The 18,333-nt window shown below is 38.0% G+C and overlaps 1 protein-coding gene across 6 annotated transcripts in view; it reads right to left on the bottom strand.

Annotated features, from left to right (window-relative positions):
• LOC128209684 (pleckstrin homology domain-containing family H member 1-like) overlaps nucleotides 1-18,333 on the bottom strand; it is a 105,601-nt gene that overhangs the window by 21,077 nt on the left and 66,191 nt on the right. For all 6 annotated transcript variants that reach the window (XM_052913834.1, XM_052913837.1, XM_052913836.1 and 3 more), the window contains 8 exons: nucleotides 10,504-10,641; nucleotides 7,048-7,131; nucleotides 5,470-5,598; nucleotides 3,758-5,152; nucleotides 3,296-3,341; nucleotides 1,452-1,531; nucleotides 650-803; nucleotides 40-176 (listed from right to left, as the gene is read on the bottom strand). In XM_052913834.1, the coding sequence (XP_052769794.1) occupies nucleotides 40-176; nucleotides 650-803; nucleotides 1,452-1,531; nucleotides 3,296-3,341; nucleotides 3,758-5,152; nucleotides 5,470-5,598; nucleotides 7,048-7,131; nucleotides 10,504-10,641 (2,163 nt within the window). The remainder of the gene's footprint in view (nucleotides 1-39; nucleotides 177-649; nucleotides 804-1,451; nucleotides 1,532-3,295; nucleotides 3,342-3,757; nucleotides 5,153-5,469; nucleotides 5,599-7,047; nucleotides 7,132-10,503; nucleotides 10,642-18,333) is intronic.

The raw sequence follows: 18,333 nt of genomic DNA on the forward strand, positions 1-18,333 counted from the left end.
TACCTGAACTTTTTTTAAAGACAAGCTTAAAACACCTACATGTTTGTTTTCTTCATATTTGAGGAGCTTCTGTTCTGGTTCAGATGTGTCAGAGTCGCTGCTAACAGAGACATTTTCTGGTGGGCTGGCGTAGTCCCCTGATGCCTCAGATACAGTCAACTGTCGCATACACACTCCTAGAAAGGAGAAAATTTTAGTTAATTATTTTAACAAAAGTAACTGTGAAATTTAGTTTTCATTGATAAAAGTAATCAATTTTTTACTAGTTTATTTCAGCTTGATTATGAAAAAAAAACTGACATAAGTCATGCTGGAGTTCATTTCTTGGGTAGAAACCAGTTCTCTCATCCTTTCATGAAGCCAAGGGAATGAGTGGCCCACACCATTTAACCACTCTTACTACTTTTTTCCATATTTTGTATTTAATTTCATATGGCTGCTAAACTTTGTGCACTTCAATCTTTCACCATAAAAAAGATGTTTAATTAATTTTACATGGATTTGAAATTCAGATAAAACCCCCAGCAATATAACCTTATCAAGCAACTATAACCATTGTCAACACTGATGTCAAAGAAGACCAGAAATAAAAACAAATTTTCAGGGTGTTATCAAGAAATGGATTCAATTTTGACATTTACAAACTAACCCCGTTTGATGGCACCAGTGCTAGAGGTGTTTAAACGTCGTGCGAGTGTGCGTGGAGTGGCTGGTGCTCCTGCCTCTACATCTGTCGTACACTCATCATCAGACGACTCTGCACTCTCCTCTGTGAAGGGCGTGTTGCGGATCTGACGAGCTTTCTAAAATTCAAATATCAAGGCAACATTTTAAACTCTTTTATCTAAATAGCAAATAGAGCCGATGTGCTTTCTAATAAGAAAGAAGAGTAATAATATATTTCTATCATATTTGAAAGCATTTAAGACAAATTTTGCAGGGCATATGTATCCCATGACATTCCAACCTTTTTATTTTTGGCTCAACAAAGCCAACAGGTTCATCATAAAAGAAGCCTCAACTTTATTTTAACTAGAAATGGTAGCACATACAATTAGGTGAAAGTCTTTCAATTAAATTTATGGAAAAATTTTAAGTTCCCTTACTGAATTTTATTTTTCCAAAAAACATTTAATAGGAGAAACTTCTTTCAAAATGCGGAATTCTTGGCCAATATTCACAAAGATCTCGAGTCTGAGTTTGAGACCTAGGCTCAGAACATTGATTTCTTGAATGTTATAAAAAAATGAATATGTTACTTTTTTTATCAAATGTGGGCCTGATTGTAAATCAGGTTATTTTTAATAGTTTTTTTATTATTATTGTTCTTGTACAAGCAATTATACAACAAAATGAAAATATGCAGTCTTGAGTATTATCATAATTGAATATGGGGCCCAGAAACAAAACTGAATGTTGAATATCATACAAATGCTGATTTATGCACTCACCCCTTTCAATGTGGCGTACACGGGCACACTGAGATCCCGATACAGGTCGCGGGCGGAACAATGCTCTGAAAATGCTGCTCCTGCGAGTCAACAATCATGGTGGTTACTATTACAGCTTTCTTGATAAACTTCCTTTTTTCTAAAATATGACATTTTTTGTCATTTGACTTTGACTATGAAAAACTCTTACAATCATGACTTGTATAACTAGAGATATCACAGAATGTGATTTATACTCCCTCAAATCCAAGTGTCGGAAATACTGACTGAATAGTACAACTAAGAGATATGAGCAAGATGGGAAAATATTGGTACTGTTAAGTGACACAAACTATAATCAGTAAGGTTTATATAGCACAACATACTGAAGGTTCAGAAGGTTGATGTGACCTTTTGACCTTGAAGGTAGGGACATGTATGCTCATACTATGGTGGTCACTTCTTGCAAACAATTTTAAAATCTGACCATGAATGAGAAAGATATGGACCAGACACAAACTATTATCAGTAAGGCTTATATAGCAAAACATACAAAGTTCAGAAGGTTGCTGTGGCCATGGCCTACAAGTTAGGGACACAGGTCTTTGGTGCGACACCATCCTCATGCTATGGTGGTCACTTCTGCCAAATATTTCTAAATTCTGACCATGAATGAGAAAGATATAGACAGGACGGACCACACTAAGTTCAGAAGGATGCTGTTACCTTGACCTTAAAAGTAGAAACATGGGTCTTGTACACATCCTGGTGCTATGGTGGTCACCTTAGCCAAACAATTTTAAAATGTGAACATGAATGAAAAAGAAATGGACCGGACAAAAACAGGACAGACGGGTGGATAGACAGACAGAGGTGACATGTGTGATTCCTATGTAGCTCCCACTTCATAGTAATAGCTGACAGACGGGTGGATAGACAGACAGATGTGACAACGTTGTGATTCCTATGTAGCCCCCACTTCATAGTAATAGCTGACAGACGGGTGGATAGACAGACAGAGGTGATGTGTGTGATTCTTATGTAGCTCCCACTTCATAGTAATAGCTGACAGACAAAAGGATAGACAGACAGACGTGACAACGTGTGATTCCTATGTAGCCCCCACTTCATAGTAACAGCTGACAGACGGGTGGATAGACAGACAGAGGTGACATGTGTGATTCTTATGTAGCTCCCACTTCATAGTAATAGCTGACAGACGGGTGGATAGACAGACAGATGTGACAACGTGTGATTCCTATGTAGCTCCCACTTCATAGTAACAGCTGGCAGACGGGTGGATAGACAGACAGATGTGACAACGTGTGATTCCTATGTAGCCCCCACTTCATAGTAACAGCTGACAGACGGGTGGATAGACAGACAGATGTGACAACGTGTGATTCCTATGTAGCCCCACTTCATAGTAACAGCTGACAGACAAAAGGATAGACAGACAGACGTGACAACGTGTGTGATTCCAATGTAGCACTTCATAGTAAAAGCTAATCCTATCTCTCTCCTTGGTTTAGCAAAGATATCATACCATGCAATAGAAAATTCTCATAAAGCACATTCCATGACACATGATATACACAGTTCTTCCACTAGTTTCCGATTTTACTTTCATGAAAACATGTTTTGGAATTATTTGTTCTGCCTTTTATGGAGATAATGGTAATGCAACGTATAATATTGATGCAAATGGTGGTTTACTATATTCTAAACATCTAGAGAAATTTTCATCAAGAATCAGTAAATCGCTTGTAGGAATCTCTTTGGAGCAGCCCTGGGTTTGTTTGGAGGTTCAGTGTTGATAAAGTAAAAAATACATTAATTCCAGCCAATATGTCTGACTTTCTTACCATTATGCCTTTTGTCTTTCTGGACAGACGGGTAAGCTTTTGTACTCTGAAATAAATAATGATATGCATGATCAATTGGACACAACAATTCTCTATAGATGTAATCTCTAAATCTCCATTTTTGCACGGTACAAATTTTTTATTTATATTCTTTAAGTTTATTCATCGAAAAAGGGGGTATATGAAAAAATATTTCAAATTCTAACTGACAAAGAGCTTAGGCCTAAAAACACATACTTATGTTCAGGTTAACGTACCAATGAAATAGGTGCCGACCCTACCATTTTTATAGTCCAGTGGTATTTTTTTTTACAAATACTATAAAACTAAATGGCCCAAAAAAGAGAATATGTTCTATATATTGAGTGATAGGTGAACATTTTTCATTTCTGAACAATGATATTGCAGTCTTGAATTCAAAGTTGATTTGAATTTCCTTAGTACAACTCATAAACAGCCTACCCAAGTATTAAGCCTGGCCCTTGCTACAGTCGGTGATGTCTGTTTGCTGCGCAATGCCTGCCTGCTTACAGTGGCTGGAGCACTATGGACCTCAGCAGAGACCACCTGATCCCCTCGAGGTACCGAACCTAATCGGGAAGCTATCGGCTCTTCGAAATCAAAGTGTACAGGAGGCTGTGGTTTATGTTTTTCTCTTTGGCGTCGAGGTAGAGTGGCTATCGCTGAGACATTGTTCGAACTTTGCACAGACTGTGAGGAATGTTGGTTTCTCTCGCCTGATTGGTTGTTCGGTGGTGATGAGATGAGGTCGGGTAGTTGAGGAGTGATTGGGGAGGTACTAGTATGTAATGACGGGGACACTGGAGAATGCTGAAGGGGAGGGGGTGGAGAATGGTGCTGGTGAGGGGGTGGTGAAAATGGTGGGCTTGTCCTTAACCTCCCTGAAACAGGTGACCTTGGGGACCCTAGAGATGACCTTGAGATGGAGGAATGAGGTGAGCATGCACTCAATGGGGTGAGAGTAAATGGAGTTGAGTTCTCTGGTGATATCATTGTGTCATCCTCTAGAATGAAGCCCGAGGATCGTGCCTGGGGCGCGAAAATTGCATTTCTCGTCATTGGTTCCACCTGCATAGTGGGTTTCTTGTCAACTGTTGCGTAAATTGGATGCCTACGTTCCAGCATATCTTCACTATCATTACTGGAACTCACAAAGGAATCCATCCTTTCTTGGAAGATTTTCCGCTCTATTCGTATCTGAGGTGGACCATTTTTCTTAGGCTCATAAACACTTTCATGATTTTGATCCACCTCTTGATACAGGGGATCAAAGTCAATATCAGCCATGCTGTCATCACTTCCATTTTCTGATACTGTATCACCCAGGTCAAATAGTGGACTCGTCCTATCCCCATCAGAGAGTCTATGTACTGGGTCAAGGCCACAGGTAAAGAGCTCACTCTCATACTCTAAGGCTTCTATAATTGAGGAAGAGGGTCTTTTACGTCTGGAAAATGTGGATTCAGAATCTGGTCTTGAGCTCTGTAATTCAGACTCGGGCCTTGAGCCTGTCATGTTCGAAACTGGCCTTGACCCAAACTCTTTATACCTTGAACACGACACTGAGCTAAAGTCTGAAACTGGCCTGGAGTTACTGTTTAATTCGAATGTGTCCTTGTAATTAAAATCCTGTGTATTTCCATTAGTTTCCTGAGAGTTTGAAATGCTAAATACTGATTGGCCAGGTCCAGAATGAGGTTGTGGCACTACAACCATTCTGGCTTCTAATTGGTCTGATTGGGAATGAGGCTGTGACCTCTGTGACCCTGTAACCCTGGTGACTTCCTGGTGAGAGGTAGATATGTGACATTCAGATGTGGTTGTGTGTTCACTAGGCTGAAAATACATGTATGTGACTATTTAACAACAGAAGGTGTGTTACATGTACAAATTTGTGAGACAGAAGTAGGACGGCCACAAACTACTCTTAAATTTATAAAATAATTCCATCTCTATGTCCACATTCACCGGATAAACTTTATTGCATTATTCTAAGCCTTACAATAACAACTAAATAAACATAGCACCAATATTAATGCTTCCGTTTGCTTAAAAACAAAACCAAAACTAATATTGATTTAATGTTACAATAAATTGCGCATTTCCTTAATCGGGAAAAATGAGGAGAAACTGCATGATTCCATACAACATACCTGTGCAGTTATGGCATGTATGTGTTTGGCAGCGGAGGCTGGAAGGGCCTGTAGCCTCTCTCTCAATGTTTCCACCTGGTCTGACAGCATCTCGTTCTTCAACTGTAGCTCATGGTTCGCCATCTCCAACTGAAATTTTGTTAATTTTAATGTAATCAAAGGCAATGATAAAGAGAAAACAGAATTGTATTTCCATTTTAGGTAATTTGTTAGGATAATGCTACAAACATTTTTATCTCCTATTGGTGTTTGTAAAAAACTTTACATAGTTTATGTTTATCTGTATGTTGTACATTATACTACATATGAAATATGACAATAAATAAACATTGACTTGACTTGAACTAAGTTCACCTGACATAAGATGACACCTTACAAACATTGACACCTTAAAGACACAGACATATGACAGACATTGAAACCTAACAGAAGATAACTCCTGATGAATGTTGAGACCGGACATACTATGACACCTGACAAACAATGACACCTTACAGACCAAGACACCTGACAAACATTGACACCTTACAGACCTAGACAGTGGACAAACATTGACACCTAACAATGACACCTTACAGACTAAGACACCTGACAAACATTGACACCTTACAGACCTAGACAGTGGACAAACATTGACACCTAACAATGACACCTTACAGACTAAGACACCTGACAAACATTGACACCTTACAGACCTAGACAGTGGACAAACATTGACACCTAACAATGACACCTTACAGACAGTGACACCTGACAAATGTTGAGACCTTAATCGAACATTGACATCTTACAGACAGTGACACCTGATAAATGTTGACACACATGACATACAATGAAACCAGACAAAATTTTAATGTTGACACCTGACAGATGATTAAACCTGACAAACATTGACACCTTACAATGACACCTGACAAACATTGACACCTTACAGACCAAGACAGCGGACAAACATTGACACCTTACAATGACACCTGACAAACATTGACACCCTTTAAGACATTGACACCTTACAGACCAAGACACCTTACAGACATTGACACCTTACAGACATTGACACAGACAGTGACACCTTAGAGACATTGACACCTTACAGATATTGACACCTTACAGACCAAGACAGCAGACAAACGTTGATACCTTACATTGACACCTGACAGACATTGACACCTTACGGACATTGACACCTTACGGACGATGACACCTGATGAATGTTGACAGCTAGCACCATAACAGCAGTCCGGACAGATATTTGACGAATGTTGAGATCTGATATACAAACGGTGACAGCCTACAGACAATGAAACCTGACAAACATTGACACCAAGGCTATAACAGCACTTCTTTAATTTTTTATATTTATTGTTTTTGGAAAACAGACAACGTGAAATCACCCTCATACATCTATAGTCATGCTGCCAAAGAAAAATAAACAATCTTTGAAACTCTGACCAAACATTTGAATGCATAACACAAATGACACTAAGGCTGACAGTACCTCAACTCATACCCTCCAAAAAGTAAACAACATGGCAAAAAATGTTAAATACCAAAACGTCATCCTTATATGAAACTAACCTGTGAGAGTTTTCCGGACACCCAGTCCTTTATTCGAACAGCCTTTTCCTCCACACTATGAGCATCCTGTTGTCGTTGGCAACGCTGGAATGGACACAACACATTTTCCAGTTACCAATATGATATTTTCAATATATTTGTCTTAATTGAATAGGGCCTTGCATGTAAAATAGTGCATTGTTTGCTGTGGCTCAACCCAAATCATTTCCAGTAGGTCAGTGAGGCTTGGATTTATCTTTAACTGACCAAGCTATGACTTCATCCAAATATGAACAATAAAACAACATGCAAAAATGGTTTTTCTTTTCTCCAGCCTGTAAGCAAATTTAAGAAGAGGACATTTCAGGTCACTACAAACAAAAATATAAGGATGGTTTGGTAAATGTTAATTTATTTAATATTCAGACTCAGTATAGAAACAGTCCTTAGAAATAGCAAAATAATCCTTGTTCTATAAGATCAGGCTTATTCCATTAAGCTTTAGCTGAACTGATTCTGAACTTGCTCAATCACTACCACCATACCACAATAATAAATATTTCACTTTAAGGCAAAAATTATCATTAAATAAAATTATCAGTAGAAAGAGAGAAAATCAATAATATTTAGATTTTTATTTAAGAATTTTTTGCATTATTGAAAGTTTCTTTAAATGAGACAGTGTCGCTTACAATTGTTTATCTACTTACTTGGAAATCATCTCTCAGAATGCATGTCAAATTTATAGAGTAAAGCAAAACTATATAAACTTGTGTGACCACGAACGCCTCTATACTAGCCAGCACGCATACACAATCTTTTAAATAACACACAATCAATAAAAGCAATTAATGTCTAAATGGAAATTTGGCAGTTGCTTTCATCAGAAGCTTTCTGAATGATGAAATGTGAATCCTAATGGTGTTCCCATGGGCGGAGACATAAGCACAAACACTAACATATTTATTACATATGATTTACCAATGTATAAAGAAAATTAGTACTTACAAATAAGTGAGTTGCAATAAAGTGTTTTGCATTTTGATCTTTTCCTAATTTGATGTGACACAAAAGCTAAGTTAGTCACAATTCTTTAACAGCAATCACTCTTAAAGAGCATGAATATCACACACAAATACACTGTCCACATACTCAACATTCATCCCAGCAGCAGAGTCCACATTGATAAGTAGCAGTTGACATTCATCACATTACAGACAATGCCACCCTATCTGCATTTTGCTTTTATATAAATCTGACCAACTCAGCAGCAGTCCATATATTCCCTTAATTATTCTCATCCTATTTCATGGACGAATCTAATTGCATTTTGTTTCTGGCAAATACAACGTTACCGAAAGAGAGCATAGTGAACTTCAGTTCACGTGATGAAAGTTAATACAATATGCAATATTTGAATTGTTCATTCGGGATGACGTTCTAATGTAAAATCATCACTGCTTGATCATTCTTAAAACTTCAATGATTAAAATAGTAGACTAATCAATACATCACCTGATTTTGATCAGTATTTTATACATCTTTTACATGGAACAATAATCCGGCACAATCGTTCCTATAAAATCAATGGCAAACAATGTAGCCAATAAAAACAAACATTTCATCACCAACTAGCAGTTCTAGAACCAACTCAATCCATGTGCTATGTCAGGCACAGACATAATTATAAGCCCTTGCAACTAGAAGTGCCTTTACTTACGTGACAACATTCTCCTGGAAAGAGATTCAAAGCTGATTGAATGTAATATGTCTTAGTTTGTTTGACTGCAAAACACCCTGTCAACCAATCCCAATCAGGGATTCAGGAGAATAGTTGGATAATACACTGAAAATTACAGAATGTTTTCAATCATAGGATGTTTTCTATCTTTAAATTAAACGTAAACTAGAAATGTGTCCATAGGACACGGATGCCCCCACTTCGATTTTTTGTCACAGAAAATAAGCCATAATGATTATTCAGGATAATCTGCACAAGGGCAAATCCTTTTCAAAAATTAGATCGGATAAGATATTTTTTAAGTATTGTTGGGAAATAAAGGGCCCTAACTCCTAAATGATTAAAGCGATTTCCATGGCTATCGAACTTGATCAAGGTATTATGGTCACAAACATGTGTTAAAAGTTTGGTGAGGATTGGACAAACAGTTTTCAAGAATTAGATCGGAAACAATCTTCGGGACGTATTTTTCAAGTCTTTTTTTGCAAATAAAGGGCCATAACTCCTAAATGACAAAAGCGATTTCCATGGCTATCGAACTTGATCAAGATATTATGGTCACAATCATGTATGTAAAGTTTGGTGAGGATTGGACACATACTTTTCAAGAATTAGATTGGAAACATATATTTTTGAAGTATTTTTGGCAAAAAAGGGCCGTAACTCCTAAATGACTAAAGCGATTTCCATGACTATCGAACTTGATCAAGATATTATGGTCACAAACATGTGTTTCAAGTTTGGTGAGGATTGGACAAACGGTTTTCAAGAATTAGATCGGAAACAATCTTCGGGACGTACGTACGTACAGACAGACAGACGTACGTACGGACAAGGGCAACCCTATTTGCCGCCACTTTGTGGGGGCATAAACAGATATTGTGTAAAAGGTTTCAAGAAAGTCATTTCCAATTTGTTTTTTTGTATAATATTGTTTCCTATTTTAGCAGGGGATTTTGTATGTTTCCTTTTTGACAGGGAAGGATACATGTTTCCTGATTGAAAGGGATTTTGCATGTTCCCATTTGGCAGGAGATTTTGCATGTTCCCATTTGGCAGGTTTCCCATTTGGCAGGAGACTTTGCATGTTTCATTTCTGTCAGGAGATTTAGCATGTTTCCCATTTGGCAGGAGATTTTACATGTTCCCATTTGGCAGGAGATTTAGCATGTTTCCCATTTGGCAGTAGATTTTACATGTTTCCTATTTGGCAGGAGATTTTACATGTTTCCCATTTGGCAGGAGATTTAGCATGTTTCCTTTTTGGCAGGAGACTTTGTGTGTTTCCTTTTTGGCAGGAGACTTCTATGTTTCCTACTTGGCAGGAGCTTTTACATGTTTCCTATTTGGCAGGAGATTTAGCATGTTTCCTATTTGGCGGGATATTTTACATGTTTCCTCTTCATGGTGAAAGGGTACATGTTTATTTTTTGACAGGGGATTTTGTATGTTTCCTATTTGAAAAGGTGCTTTGTAAGATTGTTTCTTAACTGGCAGGAAAGTTAAAATGTTTCCTATTTGGTAGGAGATTTCATGTTTGCTATCTTGCAGGGATTCTACGTTTTTTTCTATTTGGCAGGGGATTATACATGTTTCTTATTTGTAAAAGGCATTCCATAATGTCTTAAGTGGCTGCAGACTTCATATGTTTTTAGCCTGACAGGGGATTTTGCATTCCTTCTATCATGCAGGAAAATCACATAGATTACAATCCAGATGTTTTTTTCATTTCTCACCTGATCATCAAGCTGGTGTTCGAGTTCACGTATGTGTCTGTCTTTGTCACGGCACTGGTGTTCGAGGTCACGGATATGCTCCTCATAATCTCCCGGCTGCCAGTTGACTGCCGCAAGCTGCTGTTCCATTACGCGCAACTGAAAATACAAGAACCATGTCAATAGACATTGGTCTTCTGCTTTCAAATTGCTTATGTACCTCAGTTGGAAGGTGCTAGGAATTGTTTTGCTTCTCACTGAAAGACAAGAATCAAATTATGCCAAAATTAATATCTGCAAACCATCAAAAAGCAATAATAAATTGAATATTCTGCTACGTTTCAAGTTTGCAACCCGATTGATTCACTAGAAACCCTCATGAAATGTAAACAATCTACAATACTCATCAGAAACTATCTATTTTAGCCAAGAGTTAAGGCTTGTCAAGAAAACAGAGAGAGGAATAATGGGTTTTTTTATAAAGAAAACAAATTATCTCAGATCTGAGGTTCCTGGAACAAATATAACAAGAGCACTTAAGCAGAGCCAACACTTATATAAGTTGTTCTCAGTCATCGAGAGACATTACTTGACTAAAATCTTGATTAAGGAACTTGCTACACATGTGCCTATTGTCATAGTTTGCAATATTAACAAGTTTCATGTAAAACATAATGAACAGTTTTCAAGACATGACAAACCAAACGTTTTTGTATGACAACAACAACAGCAACAATAACAACAAGGAAACTGCAACTGATGACAACAACAATGCCATCAATGATGAAAACAACGCCATAGCAACTGACTATGACAACAACACCACTATCACTGATAACGACAAAAAAGCCACTGATGATGACATCAATGTCACTGCCTCTGATGAAGACAGCAATACCTCTAATGATAACTACAATGCCACTGTCGATGATGATATGACTACAATGCCACTGTCAATGATGACATGACTACAATGTCACTGTCGATGATGACATGACTACAATGTCACTGCCAATGATGACATGACTACAATGCCACTGTCGATGATGACATGACTACAATGTCACTGTCGATGATGACATGACTACAATGTCACTGTCGATGATGACATGACTACAATGCCACTGTCGATGATGACATGACCACAATGCCACTGTCGATGATGACATGACTACAATGCCACTGTCGATGATGACATGACTACAATGTCACTGTCAATGATGACATGACTACAATGCCACTGTCGATGATGACATGACTACAATGCCACTGTCGATGATGACATGACTACAATGCCACTGTCGATGATGACATGACTACAATGCCACTGTCGATGATGACATGACCACAATGTCACTGTCAATGATGACATGACTACAATGCCACTGTCGATGATGACATGACTACAATGTCACTGTCGATGATGACATGACTATAATGCCACTGATGATGACAAAAATGCTACTGCCACTGATGACAATAATGCCACTGATGATGACAATAATGCAACTGCCTCTGATGACAACAACAATGTCTCTTATGATGACTACAGTGCCACTGTCGATGATGACAACAACAACACCACTAATGATGACAACAATGCTACTGCCACTGATGATGACAACAAGGCTACTGATGATGACAATAATGTCACTATTGATGACTAAAACAAGGCCACTGATGATGATAATAATGCCAGTGATGATGACAACACCACTGCCACTGATGACAACAACAATGCCACTGCCTCTGATGATGACCATTATGCCACTGCCACTGATGACGAGTACAATGTCACTGATGATGAGTACAATGCCACTCCCACTAATGAGGAAAACAAAGCCACTGCCACTGATGACAACAACAACAACGCCACTGCCTCTGATGATGACAACAATGCCACTGCCACTGATGACGACAACAATGCCACTGATTATGATAACAATGCCACTCCAACTGATGATGGCACCTACATAACCACTGATGATGACAACAATTCTAGTGATAATGACAACAAAGCCACTGATGGCTACAATCATGACATCTATGATGACAACAATGCCACTAATAATGATGACAATAATGCTGCTAATGATGATGACAATAATGTCACTTATGATGATGAAAATGATGCCACTGATGATGACAATAATGCCATGGATGATAATAATAATGCCACTGCCACTGCTGATGACAACAATGGCACTGCCAGTGATGATGACAACAATGCTACAGAGGATGACAACACAGCCACTGCCAGTGATGATGACAACACAGTCTCTACCAGGGATGATAACATGAATGCCACTGACAGTGATGATGACAAGAATGCCACTGCCTCTGATGAAGACAACAATGCCACTGATAAGAAGGCTATGACAATACCCTGTTAAAATGTCTATGTATGAATTTTGAGCGGAATTGTAGAAGTACTGCAAACTTATTCCATTTTACAGGTTGTTTGTCTACTTTATCTGAGGTGTTGCCAATGATAGGTCTTATATTACAGAGACATTTTATGGATATGTTTCTGGAACATCTGTCTTGGCATAAAACTTAATAAACAATAATGAAAGCTTAAATTAACAAAGGTTATTAAAAAAAACACATTATTTTCCATAAATATACGCAGCAAAGAGGTATGCCAATATTATCATCAAAATTTCTTGCCAGCTGAGATTCCTCATTTACAGGGTTTTCAATTTCTAACATTTCATAATGACAAACTATTGGCAACTGCCTTATCTTTCAATAAATGTACAGAAAATCATGTCTTATCAACAGCAGCTTTCTGTAACACAAACATCAAACATTTAATCCTCTACCATGATTAAAAAAGCTGAAATCCTCAGGAATCATCATTTAAAAGACTTTAGGAAGCTGAGATCCCCTTTTTTAGAAGCAATATTCAGGGCTTTTAATGGAGTCAAGGGGGTTATTCGCAGAACAAAACAATTTGGCATAATTTGCTATTCAAGGAGGGAGGGGGAAACACCCTTCTATGGGAGAAAATAAAGTAAAGATTCAATGCACATTGCTTAGGTGAGTTAAAAATGTTTTATAAAATATTCATCAAGGAAAAAATGTGGGGACATGAAATGTACTGCTGACAAACCCTGGCCTCATAGTAATGTGACAGAAACACCAACCAAGTGCAGTGACTATCAGAGCTCTTCTCATTGCAATGATTAATAAAGTTACATTGACACTGTCCAAGGGCTGTTAAAGATATATACCAGATACAAAATACAAGGCTAAACACTTTAACAAGGGATCCACATGTTGACATGATGACAACGTGTGAATAACGAATAACTTAAAGAGGATTTTAGGAATATGCAGCAGATATATGCAATGCAAAGTTCAAAATCCTTGACCTAGTGAAATTTCACCTTGCCGTTAAGCCAGCTAATGTCCATAATCCATGATTCTGCATGTCACGTTCATCTTCATGAGTAACTAAAATAATCGTGATCCGAATGTATATTTTGTTTTCTTCAAAAGAACAGATAACAGAATGAGCAGAATATACCATCTGTTACAGTGAAAACAGAGATAATGCAAGGAAAATACATGCTGTAGTTTTCTCAAAAGCAGAACTTTGAATGTGTGAATCATAACTAATCAAAAATGTTTCTATAACATCAAACACCCATTACATTGTTCTCACTTTAATTGCCAATCTAAAAAAAGGAATGTTCGTCCAAATTTGTCATCATATAAAAGAAAATATTCTTATATTAAGAACGCAAATGCATGCAAGTGAATGCTCTCACTTTTATTGCAAAAGCATACAAGCAAAACTAATATTCTCACTTTGATTGTCAAAGCATGCAATCAAATGTTCTCACTTCCATTGGCAACACAAACAAGTGAATGTTCACAGATTTATTGCCAACACTTACAACTTCATGTTCTCACTTTCATTGTCAAAGCATATAAGTGAATGTTCTCACTTTCATTGTCAAAGCATATAAGCAAATGTTCTCACTTTCATTGTCAAAGCATATAAGCGAATGTTCTCACTTTCATTGTCAAAGCATATAAGCGAATGTTCTCACTTTCATTGTCAAAGAAGTATAAGCGAATGTTCTCACTTTCATTGTCAAAGCATATAAGCGAATGTTCTCACTTTCATTGTCAAAGCATATAAGCAAATGTTCTCAATTTTATTGTCAAAGCATATAAGCAAATGTTCTCAATTTCATGGTCAAAGCATATAAGCGAATGTTCTCACTTTCATTGTCAAAGCAGTATAAGCGAATGTTCTCACTTTTATTGCCAGCACAAAAAAGGGAATGGTCTCCTTTAAATTGCCAATGCATACAAGCCAAGGCCAGAGTTTTTATATCTTTAGATTTACGGGAGCGCCGTACCTAAATATTGCAAAACCCAAATAAAAATAAAATTCATTTTCGTAGTTTTATTTTTATTTTTTCCGACGAACGTTGCTCCAATGTTAAGAAGAAAATAAAATTAGTGTTCTATAACCCATATCCCAGAACCAACTGGTGTACCAATTGTCATTAATTATAGGTCTTTTTACTGCACAAACCACGTAAACCAGTCGGAAATACGCGGGTAAACAGAACAGGTACCCGTTACCATAACAACGTCCTGTCAAAAGTGAAAGTAGTTTTTGTCATACCCCTTATTTCTCGCAATTTCTGCAGCTATATAGAAATGTTTTACAACAAAAACGTTCCGATGTTTATGTTTCATTAGTTAAATCAAACCATGGAGAACTTAAAGCGTGTTTATTGTGATTTTTTTTTATAAATTCAGTATGTTGTTCGCGTTTCGTGGAATGATTGCGAAACTTCCGGTCAAAATAAGGAGACAGAAATTCTTGGGTTGTTTTGTCTATTAAAAGTCGTTGGCGCACGTCGTATATTAACAAGGATGAATTGGATTACAGTGCAAAAATGTATAGCTTCTGACAAACACAAACTTCAAAATGATATCGTGTTCATCATAGTCAAAATGGATATTTTTTTCTGAATTTGACTCTGGGGAGCATTGAACACACTACTTCACGATCACATATTTGAAGAGAAAAAACACAAGGTATCGTGATATTCGTAGTTGTTAATTAGTTTAATAATTGTTGTGTCCTCAGTAGCCACTCTATATGTATGTGCATGTAATATGATACCGGGACTTCCGGAAGATATACTATCATGAATAAAGCTAGTGAACGGTCATCTGTTGTTTCTAAGAATATCTAATCCCCGAACATATCATCTGGCGACGAGGATACTGTGAATTAATAGTGTAATATTTGGATTAATGATCATTTTGTTTAACTAATGGATAAAGACGTTAAACAGTGAACATAAAATGAATAATCTTCCGAATTTTCCATCCTTTGATGTGGACACAGACAAATCAAACGCTGGCACGCGTTGGGAGAAATGGCTAGGGCGGTTAGAAAATTTATTTGTAGGATTAAAAGTGACAGATGATGACCAAAAACGGGCGTTGTTGCTTCATTACGCTGGTGAGAAAGTGTATGACATATACGATGTAGAAAAAAGGGACACGGATGCGACCTTCGAGGCAACGAGGAAAGTGCTTAATGATTATTTCGCCCCTAAAAAGAATGTTCAAATGGAAATATACAATTTTCGGTCATGCAAGCAACATGCCACGCAGTCATTAGATGAGTTTGTGACAGAACTCCGGACACTTGCAAAAAATTGTGAGTTCACAAACGTAGACAAGGAAATTCTACAACAAGTAATTCAGAACTGCAGATCGAACCAATTAAGACGTCGTGCCCTGCGAGAACCGGATAAGGCATTATGCGACATATTAACAATGGGTCGAATGCTGGAGCAATCCGACCGACAGGCTGCTGTTATGGAGAATTCGGACACTGTGCAAAGGGTTTCACAACGACCACGTGGCAGTGTGAACAGGCGTGGACATAAACGAGAGCGCGGTGGTCAGCATTATGCAAATTCTGGCATGCGAAGAGGTTTATCGGCGAAACCACGTGATCACCCTGGCTTATCGGCGAGACCACGTGATCGCGCTCCACTGAATGAAAATACCTGCCGAGCATGTGGTTATGAATATCCACACAAGCAGACCTGTCCAGCGAAGGGCAAAACTTGCAATCTTTGCAAAAAGCCTAATCACTTTAGTAGGTGCTGCCGACAGAGGGGTATTAGGGAAGTTAAGCTACAGTCCGATTCAGAAGATGAATACAACTACCAAGTCAGTGTAAAAAGTGTTAGCAAAAACAACAAGACTCCGAAAACACTCATCTCAATTAACAATATAGCAATAAAAGTAACAATAGATACCGGTTCGAGTGTAAACATTATCGATGAAAACACATACGCATTCCTCGGAAAACCAACACTTAAAACGAAACATTTACCTAAATTATTACCATACGGAGGGGGTTCAAACTTGAAAGTGAAAGGTTGTTGTGAAATGACAGCTGAGAAAAATGACAAAATAGTTGTAGACAAATTTTACCTAGTCAAAGGTAATTACGGGACACTTTTGGGATTTCAAACGGCTTCAGACTTAGGTGTTGTTAAAATAATCCAAAATGTCAACATTTCACAGGAAACAATCGAAAGAAAATACCCAGGAATATATGAAGGTATTGGGAAATTGAAGCAGCAAACCGTGAAACTTCACGTAAACAAGGACGTGCATCCAGTGGCACAAAAAGGCAGAAGAACTCCTTTTCATTTGCGAAAAAAGGTCGAAAAGGAAATTGAAACAATGTTAAAAAACGACATAATAGAGGAAATAAGGAATGAATCAACGCCATGGGTGTCTCCAATCGTGACACCACCGAAGAAAAATGGTGACGTCAGAATTTGCGTTGATATGCGATTAGCAAACAAAGCGATTGAAAGGGAACGACACCCAATGCCAACCATCGATGAGCTTATACATGATTTAAATGGATCAAAAGTGTTTAGTAAAATGGATTTGAAATCTGGATACAATCAACTAGTTCTCGAAGAAGAGTCACGCCCAATTACAACCTTTTCGACGCACATAGGTCTATTCAGATACAAACGATTGAACTTTGGGACAAACTCCGCAATCGAAGTATTTCAAAAGACAATAAGTTCAATAATAGCAGGAATTCCAGGAGCAAAGAACATTTCAGACGACATAATTGTATATGGGAAAAACCAAACAGAGCATGACATTGCAATAGACAAAGTGTTCAATGCACTTCATCGCAACGGGCTGACACTTAATAAACAAAAATGCGAATTCAACAAGTCAGAGATTACGTTCTTTGGTGTTGTTTTCAATGGGTCAGGGATCTCAGCAGATCCGTTAAAAGTGGAAGCTATCCGGAAAATGGAACAACCAACCAATGTGTCAGAAATAAGAAGTTTTCTTGGAATGACAGCATATTGCTCCCGTTTTATAAAGGAATATGCGACAATAACAGAACCTCTCCGAAGACTGACAAGAAACGAAACACCATGGTCATGGGAACGTGAGCAAGAAAACGCGTTCGAGAAGCTCAAACAGGATCTCTCAAGTGACACAGTGATGGTGTATTTCGACCCAGGGAAGGAAATAGAAGTAGTGACAGACGCTTCACCGGTGGGACTTTCAGCAATTCTTACCCAACAGGGCAAAGTCGTGGCATATGCAAGTCGGGCATTGTCACCAACAGAGTCTAGGTACAGTCAGACGGAAAGAGAGGCGTTAGGTGTTGTATGGGCATGCGAACACTATAACATGTATCTTCGTGGTGCTCCATGCTTCACTGTCATAACCGACCATAAGCCGCTAGAATGCATATAGAAGAAAAAACAACCGCCTCTAAGAATTGAACGGTGGGGTTTACGACTTCAGCCA

The sequence above is a fragment of the Mya arenaria genome, chromosome 11 (genome assembly GCF_026914265.1).
Source record: "Mya arenaria isolate MELC-2E11 chromosome 11, ASM2691426v1".
Classification (NCBI taxonomy): Eukaryota; Metazoa; Mollusca; class Bivalvia; order Myida; family Myidae; genus Mya; species Mya arenaria.